Here is a 9590-nt window from a genome sequence, read left to right on the forward strand (position 1 = left end):
GACGTAAAAACCCTGATATTAGGCTTCATCTGCTGGCGAATGTTTTTATATTTTTCATGTTTATCGTCCTCCACTCAAAACAAATGTTGTGCTATTCACTATGAGCTCCCCGGCACTCGGAGGACTGCTCGAGAAGAGGCATCTGTGAGGTCGAAGTCAGATGACGAAACTCTGGATTTGGCCTTCCAATTCATCATGGAGAGTCAGCAGGAGGCAGGGGAACATCACACAGAGCTGGTGGAAGCCTTCAACAGGGTGGCACGTGAGTCAGAGTGCATCCACCTGCTCTCTGAAGAAGTGGTGCCCACATGTACACGTATGGAGGTCTCCATGGGTAGGATAGCAGACACCATGGAGATGCTGGTCCAGCAGAATGTGGAGGTGTGTGCAAACATGCATTCCATCGTGGGAGCCATGGGTGACCTCCTGCAGTGGCAACACTAGAGGGAAATGGGGCACCTCGATGTCCCTCCAGGTGCTCCTTCCCCACAACGACTCAGGCTGTGGTCCGCCGGGCACCCGAAGGGAGGAGGAGCAGGAGCTGGACACTCACTGGGTCATTCACTCAGGAATCTCAGAGGCTGTCCTCCCCCTCCGAGTCTCCCTTCCCTGTGACCCCTCAACCTTGTCCTCTGTCACGCAGAGGGAGCAGCTGGGCAACGAGTGATTCTGGAAAGAGGAGTGTGTGTGTGTGTCAGAGCCTTTCATAGCCTCAGGCAAGCACACTCCCACAGACGCGGATCCTTCACGTATCACACTCACCTCAATTTCCTGAGCTGCCTGTCCATTCACTTTCAGTGTCCATCTGATCTGACCTGCATCTAAGCCCACTCACTGATCATACTCCCATGCAGCACCCGGTCTCACCCACCACAACTCTTGTTTCACTTTCGATTTAGACAGCATGGTGCTAATTTGGTTTTAGTTTCGTGCTTTGCCCTCCCCAGTTACCCAGTTCATTTCCCCCATCATTGTTAACCCCACCGGGGCATAACCTTCCAAGTCCCCTCAGTGACCTACCAGCCACAACCCTTTTCCTTCAGGTGATGTCCCAGTGAACCTGTACGTTCCCATCCTTCCCGAAAATCCCACCCCCATCCACATTCACCTGCCTGACCATCCTCCTTCCCACCCCTGGAGTCCATGTCTGCCTCCGTGTCCCCAACCAAAAATCCTCTCCGTCACTTCTACCACTACCGTTGAGCCCTTACACTCCCGCCCTACCGCCTCACTCTGTCCTCGGTCATTCTCACCATTCCCTTAGCTCACTCCCCAGGAGGCAGTCATTGATCCCTCCATTGCACACTCACCATGACATCCCGCCCCCTCCGGACCCCTATGCCGCGGAACGCCATCACCCCTCCGGACCCCTACCCCCCAAAACCCCTTCCAACCCAGAAACCCCTCCCCTGGCCTTGGCATTCCACCCCCTCCACTGCCTCAAAACAAATGTTGTGCTATTCACTCTGAGCATAAACCCAGACTTGTTCACTTTGTAGCTTGAATTTGCATGACAGCATCAAACAAATTCTTGTAGTTCCACAGTGCCAGCATCAAATCTATTCTTGTGGTTCCACAGTGCCGGCATCAAACCCATTTTTGTAGTTACACAGTGCCGGCATCAAACCCATTTTTGTAGTTACACAGTGCCAGCATCAAATCTCATCTTGTGGAGGCCCAGTGCCAGCATCAAACCCATCCTTGTAGTTCCACAGTGCCAGCATGAAATCTCATCTTGTGGATCCACAGTGCCAACATCAAACCCATTCTTGTAGTTCCACAGTGCCAGCATCAAACACATTCTTGTAGTTTCAAAGTCCCAGCATCAAATCTATTCTTGTGGTTCCACAGTGCCAGCATCAAACCAATTCTTGGAGGACCAAAGTGCCAGCATCAAATCTATTCTTGTAGCTCCACAGTGCCAGAATCAAATCTGTTCTTGCCGTTCCACAGCGGCATCATCAAACCCATTCCTGTAGTTCCACAATGCCAGCATCAAAACCATTCTTGTTGTTCCACAGTGCCAGTATCAAACTTCTTCTTGTAGTTCCACAGTGCCAGCATCAAACCCATTCTTGTAGTTCCTCAGTGGGTATATCAAAACTTTTCTAGTAGTTCCACAGTGCCATCGTCAATTATATTCTTGTTGTTCCACAGTGCCAGCATCAAAACCATTCTTGTACATCCACAGTGCCAGCATCAATGCCATTCTTGTAGTTCCACAGTGCCAGCATCAAATCTATTCTTGCAGTTCCACAGTCCCACCATCAAATATATTCTTGTATTTCCACAGTGCCAGTATCATGCCCTTTCTTGTAGTTCCACAGTGCCAGCATCAAACCCATCCTTGTAGTTCCACAGTGCCAGCATCAAACCCATTTTTGTAGTTCCACAGTGCCAGCATCAAATCTCTTCTTGTGGAACCACAGTGCCAGCATCAAACCCATTCTTGGAGTACCACAGTGCCTGCATCAAATCTATTCTTGTGGTTACACAGTGCCAGCATCAAATCTATTCTTGTAGCTCGACAGTGCCAGCATCAAACACATTGTCGTAGTTCCACAGTGCCAGCATCAAATCTCTTCTCTTAGTTACACAGTGCCTGTATCAAATCTCTTCTCTTAGTTCCACAGTGCCTGAATTAAACGCATTCTTGTAGCTACACAGTGCCAGAATCAAATCTATTCTTGGAGTTCCACAGTGCCAGCATGAACCCATTCTTGTAGTTCCACAGTGCCTGCATCAAACCCATTCCTGTAGTTCCACAATGCCAGCATCAAAACCATTCTTGTTCCAAAGTGCCAGCATCAAATCTATTCTTGTAGTTCCAAAGTGCCAGCATCAAATCTAATCTTATATTTGCACAGTGCCAGCATCAAATCCAAATATGTCATTCCACAGTGCCAGCATCAAATCCATTCTTGTAATTCCACAGTGCCAGCACCAAACCCAGACTTGTCATTCCATAGTGCCATAAAAAAAAACATTCTTCTGGTTCCACAATGCCAGCAACAAACCCATTCTTGTTGTTCCACAGTGCTAGCATCAAATCTCTTCTTGTGGATCCACATTGCCAGCATCAAACCCGTTCTTGGAGTACCACAGAGCCAGCATCAAATCTATTCTTGTGGTTCCACAGTGCCAGCATCAAACACATTCTTGTAGTTCCAGAGTGCCAGCATCAAATCTCTTCTTGTGGATCCACAGTGCCAGCAGCAAGACCGTTCTTGTAGTTCCACAGTGCCAGCATCAAATCTATTCTTGTATTTCCACAGTGCCAGCATCAAACCCATTCTTGTAGTTCCACAGTGCCAGCATCAAACCCATTTTTGTAGTTCCACAGTGCCAGCTTCAAACCTCTTCTTGCGGATCCAAAGTGCCAGCATCAAAACCATTCTTGGAGTACCACAGAGCCAGCATCAAATCTATTCTTGTGGTTCCACAGTGCCAGCATCAAATCTATTCTTGTGGTTCCACAGTGCCAGCATCAAATCTCTTCTTCTGGATCCACAGTGCCAGCATCAAACCCATTCTTAAAGTAGCACAGTGCATGCATCAAATTTATTCTTATGGTTCCACAGTGACAGCATCAAACCCATTCTTGGAGGACCAAAGTGCCAGCATCAAATCTAAACATTTCGTTCCACGATGCCAGCATCAAATCCATTCTTGTAATTCCACAGGGCCAGCATGAAGCCCAGTCTTGTAGTTCCACAGTGCCAACATCAAATCTTTTCTTGTAGTTCCACTGTGCCAGCATCAAATCTATTCTCGTAGTTCCACTGTGCCAGTATCAAATCTGTTCTTGTAGTTCCACTGTGCCAGAATCAAACCCATTCTTGTGATTCCACAGTGCCAGCATCTAACCCATTCTTGTAGTCCCACAGTGCCAGCATTGAATCCATTCTTGTACATCGAGAGTGCCAGCATCAATCCCATTCTTGTAGTTCCACAGTGCCAACACCAAACCCAGTATCGTAGTTCAACAGTGCCAGCATCAAAAGTATTCTTGTATATTCACAGTGCCAGCATCAAAAGTATTCTTGTATATTCACAGTGCCAGCATCATAACCATTCTTGTAGTTAAAAAGTATTAGCATCAAAACTATGCCATAAGTTCCACAGTGCCAGAATCAAATCCATTCTTGTAGTTCCACAGTGCCTGCATCAAATCTATTCTTGCAGTTCCACAGTGCCAGCATCAAACCCATTCTTGTAGTTCCACAGTGCGAAAATCAAATCTGTCCTTGCAGTTCCACAGTGCCAGCATCAATTCTATTCCTTTAGTTCCACAGTGCCTGCATCAAATCTATTCTTGTAGTTCCACAGTGCCAGCATCAAATCTAAACTTGATGTTCCACGCTACCAGAATCAAATCCATTCTTGTAGTTCTACAGTGCCAGCACCAAACCCAGTCTTTTTGTTCCATAGTGCCATAAAAAAACCCATTCTTCTGGTTCCACAATGCCAGCATCAAACCCATTCTTGTGGTTCCACTGTGCCAGCATCAAAACTATTCTTGTAGTTACAAAGTGTCAGCATCAATTCCATTCTTGTCGTTCCACAGAGCCAGCATCAAAACCATTCTTGTACATCCACAGTGCCAGCATAAATCCCATTCTTTTAGTTCCACAGTGCCAGCACCAACGTAGTCTTGTCGTTCCATAGTGCCATAAAAAAAACCCCATTCTTCTGGTTCCACACTGCCAGCATCCAACCCATTCTTGTGGTTCCACAGTGCCAGTATCAAATCTATTCTTATAGTTCCACAGTGCCAGCATCAAATCCATTCTTGTCATTACACAGTGCCAGCATCAAATCTATTCTTGTAGTTCCACAGTGCCAGCATCAAACCCATTCTTGTCATTACACAGTGCCAGCATCAAACCCATTCTTGTCATTACACAGTGCCAGCATCAAATCTATTCTTGTAGTTCCACAGTGCCAGCATCAAACCCATTCTTGTCATTACACAGTGCCAGCATCAAATCTATTCTTGTCATTATACAGTGCCAGCATCAAATCTATTCTTGTAGTTCCACAGTGCCAGCATCAAATCTATTCTTGTAGTTGCACAGACCCAGCATCAAATCTAAACATGTCATTCCACATTGCCAGCATCAAATCCATTCTTGTAATTCCACAGTGCCAGCATCAAACCCATTCTTGTAGTTCCTCAGTGCCAGTACCAAACCCAGTCTTGTTGTTCCATAGTGCCATAAAAAAACCATTCTTCTGCTTCCACAATGCCAGCATCAAACCCATTCTTGTGGTTCCACTGTGCCAGCATCAATCCCATTATTGTGGTTCAACAGTGCCAGCATCAAATGTATTCTTGTATATTCACAGTGCCAGCATCATAACCATTCTTGTAGTTAAAAAGTGCCAGCATCAAAACTATGCCATAAGTTCCACAGTGCCAGAATCAAATCCATTCTTGTAGTTCCACATTGCCAGCATCAATTCTAATCTTATATTTGCACAGTGCCAGCATCAAATCCAAACACGTCATTCCACAGTGCCTGCATCAAATCTATTCTTGTAATTCCACAGTGCCAGCATCAAATCTGTCCTTGTCGTTCCACAGTGCCTGCATCAAATCTATTCTTGCAGTTCCACAGTGCCAGCATCAAATCTGTCCTTGCAGTTCCACAGTGCCAGCATCAATTCTAATCTTATATTTGCACAGTGCCAGCATCAAATCCAAATATGTCATTCCACAGTGCCAGCATCAAATCCATTCTTGTAATTCCACAGTGCCAGCACCAAACCCAGACTTGTCGTTCCATAGTGCCATAAAAAAAAACATTCTTCTGGTTCCACAATGCCAGCATCAAACACATTCTTGTGGTTCCACTGTGCCAGAATTAAACCCATTCTTGTAGTTCCACAGTCCGAGCTTAAAATCCATTCTTGTGATTCCGCAATTCAAGCATCAAGCCTATTCTTATAGTTCCACACAGCCCGCATCAAACCCATTCATGTTGTTCCAAAGTGCCAGCATCAAATCTATTCTTGTAGTTCCACAGTGCCATCAACAAATCTATTCTTGTAGTTGCACAGTGCCAGCAGCAAATCTAAACATGTCATTCCACAGTGCCAGCATCAAATCCATTCTTGTAATTCCACAGTGCCAACATCAAATCTATTCTTGCAGTTCCACAGTGCCAGCATCAAACCCATTCTTGTAGTTCCACAGTGCCAACATCAAACCCATTCTTGTAGTTCCACAATGCCAACATCAAATCTGCTCTTGTAGTTCCACAGTGCCGGCATCAAACTAATTCTTGTGGATGCACAGTGCCAGCATCAAATCTAAACTTGTCGTTCCACGCTGCCAGCATCAAATCCATTTTGTACTTCTACAGTGGCAGCATCATATCTATTCTTGCAGTTCCACAGTGCCAGCATTTAACCCATTCTTGTAGTTCTACAGTGCCAACATCAAAACTTTTCTTGTAATTCCACAGTGCCAGCACCAAACCCAGTCGAGTCATTACACGGTCTCATAAATAAACCCATTCTTCTGGTTTGACAATGCAAGCATCAAACCCATTCTTGTGGGTCCACTGTGGCAGCATCAAACCCATTATCGTGGTTCAACAGTGCCAGCATCAAAAGTATTCTTGGATATCCACAGTGCCAGCATCATAACTGCTCTTGAAGTAACAAAGTGCCAACATCAAAACTATGCCTTTGTTCCACAGTGCCAGCATCAAATCCATTCTTGTACTTCCACAGTGCCAGCATCAAATATATTCTTGCAGTTCCACAGTGCCAGCATCAAACCCATTCTTGTACTTCCACAGTGCCAGCATCAAATCTATTCTTGCAGTTCCACAGTGCCAGCATCAAATCTATTCTTGTACTTCCACATTGCCAGCATCAATTCTATTCTTGTAGTTCCACAGTCCCAACATCAAATCTGTTCTTGTAGTTCCACAGTGCCAGCATCAATTCTATTCTTGTAGTTCCACAGTGCCAGCATCAATTCTATTCTTGCAGTTCCACAGTGCCAGCATCAAACCCATTCTTGTACTTCCACAGTGCCAGCATCAAATCTATTCTTGCAGTTCCACAGTGCCAGCATCAAATCTATTCTTGTACTTCCACATTGCCAGCATCAATTCTATTCTTGTAGTTCCACAGTCCCAACATCAAATCTGTTCTTGTAGTTCCACAGTGCCAGCATCAATTCTATTCTTGTAGTTCCACAGTGCCAGCATCAATTCTATTCTTGTAGTTCCACAGTGCCAGCATCAATTCTATTCTTGTAGTTCCACAGTGCCAGCATCAATTCTATTCTTGTAGTTCCACAGTGCCAGCATCAATTCTATTCTTGTAGTTCCACAGTGCCAGCATCAATTCTATTCTTGTAGTTCCACAGTGCCAGCATCAATTCTATTCTTGTAGTTCCACAGTGCCAGCATCAATTCTATTCTTGTAGTTCCACAGTGCCAGCATCAATTCTATTCTTGTAGTTCCACAGTGCCAGCATCAATTCTATTCTTGTAGTTCCACAGTGCCAGCATCAATTCTATTCTTGTAGTTCCACAGTGCCAGCATCAATTCTATTCTTGTAGTTCCACAGTGCCAGCATCAATTCTATTCTTGTAGTTCCACAGTGCCAGCATCAATTCTATTCTTGTAGTTCCACAGTGCCAGCATCAATTCTATTCTTGTAGTTCCACAGTGCCAGCATCAATTCTATTCTTGTAGTTCCACAGTGCCAGCATCAATTCTATTCTTGTAGTTCCACAGTGCCAGTATCAAATCTGTTCTTGTAGTTCCACTGTGCCAGAATCAAACCCATTCTTGTGGTTCCACAGTGCCAGCATCTAACCCATTCTTGTAGTTCCACAGTGCCAGCATCAAATCCATTCTTGTACATCCAGAGTGCCAGCATCAATCCCATTCTTGTAGTTCCACAGTGCCAGCACCAAACTCAGTCTTGTCGTTCCATAGTGCCATAAAAAAACCCATTCTTGTAGTTCCACAGTGCCAGCATCAAATCCATTCTTGTGGTTCCACTGTGCCAGCATCAATCCCATTATTGTCGTTCCACAGTGCCAGCATCAAATCTATTCTTGTAGTTCCACAGTGCCCGCATCAAATCTATTCTTGTACTTCCACAGTGCCAGCATCAAATCTATTCTGTAGTTACACAGTGCCAGCATAAATTCTATGTTTGTAGTTCCTCAGTGCCAGCATCAAATCTATGTTTGTTATTCAAAAGTGCCAGCTCCAAACCCATTCTTGTAGTACCACAGAGACAGCATCAAATCTAAGCTTGTAGTTCCACATTGCCAGCATCAAATCTATTCTCTTAAATCTGCAGTGCCTGCATCAAACGCATTCTTCTAGTTTCACAGTAACAGCATCAAACCCATCCTTGTAGATCAACAATGCCAGCACAATACCCATTCTTGTAGTTCCACAGTGCCAGCACCAAACCCAGTCTAGTCATTCCACAGTGCCATAAAAAAACCTATTCTTATAGTTGCACAGTGCCAGCATCAAACCTAAACTTTTCATTCCACAGTGCCAGCATCAAATCTATTCTTGCAGTTCCACAGTGCCAGCATCAAACCCATTCATGTAGTTCCACAGTGCCAACATCAAATCTTTTCTTGTAGATCCACAGTAGCAGCATCAATTCTATTCTTGTCGTTCCACAGTGCCAGCATCAAACCCATTCTTGCAGTTCTACAGTGCCAGCACCAAACGCTGTCTAGTTGTTCCACAGTGCCATAAAAAAACCTATTCTTCAGCTCAACAATGCCAGCATTAAACCCATTCTTGCAGTTCCACTGTGCCTAATCAAACCCATTCTTGTGGTTCCACAGTGCCAGCATCTAACCCATTCTTTTTGATCCACAGTGTCAGCATCAAACCCATTCTTGTATTTCCACAGTGCCAGCATCAAATCTACTCTGTAGTTACACAGTGCCAGCATATATTCTATTTTTGAAATTCCTCAGTGCCAGCATCAAATCTATGTTTGTAGTTCGAAAGTGCCAGCACCAAACCCATTCTTGTAGTTCCACAGTGCCAGCACCAAACCCATTCTTGTAGATCCACAGTGCCAGCACCATACCCATTCTTGTAGTTCCACAGTGCCAGAGTCAAACCCATTTTTGGAGTTCCACAGTGCCAGCATCAAACCCATTCTTGTGGTTCCACAGTGCCAGGATCAAATCCATTCTTGTAGTTGCACAGTCCCACTGTCAAATTCATTCTAGTGATTCCACATTGCAATCATCGAGCGTATTCTTGCAGAAAGGCTGACCTCAGTTCTCTGACACTTTGTCCCAGCTATGAAAAAAAAACAAAAATCAGCCATCCAGCACTCACTCCTCACACTCTCTCAACAACGCCTCCCACACACTGCCCATGTTTCCTCCATGCCAACCTGTGCCACCACATGACATGGGTGACACCAACACCTATGACCCTTCATAGCATGTAGGCAAACTTAGTGTCAACTCATGCCAACCCTTGCCCTGACCCTTTGCCTTTACACCCTCCATCCCATTGTCCACCATGGGCATACCTCAGGACCTATGCTGAGGTTAAATACATTTCTTGAG

General features: G+C 45.0%; 1 protein-coding gene across 1 annotated transcript in view; it reads left to right on the forward strand.

Moving 5' to 3' along the window:
- Nucleotides 1-393: 393 nt before the first annotated feature.
- Nucleotides 394-9590, forward strand: part of LOC144695175 (cytosolic 5'-nucleotidase 1A-like) — an 88112-nt gene continuing 78915 nt past the window's right edge. The window contains exon 1 of the mRNA XM_078566061.1: nt 394-418. Coding sequence (XP_078422187.1) covers nt 394-418 — 25 coding nt within the window. The remainder of the gene's footprint in view (nt 419-9590) is intronic.

The sequence above is a fragment of the Cetorhinus maximus genome, chromosome 21 (genome assembly GCF_964194155.1).
Source record: "Cetorhinus maximus chromosome 21, sCetMax3.hap1.1, whole genome shotgun sequence".
Taxonomy (NCBI): domain Eukaryota; kingdom Metazoa; phylum Chordata; class Chondrichthyes; order Lamniformes; family Cetorhinidae; genus Cetorhinus; species Cetorhinus maximus.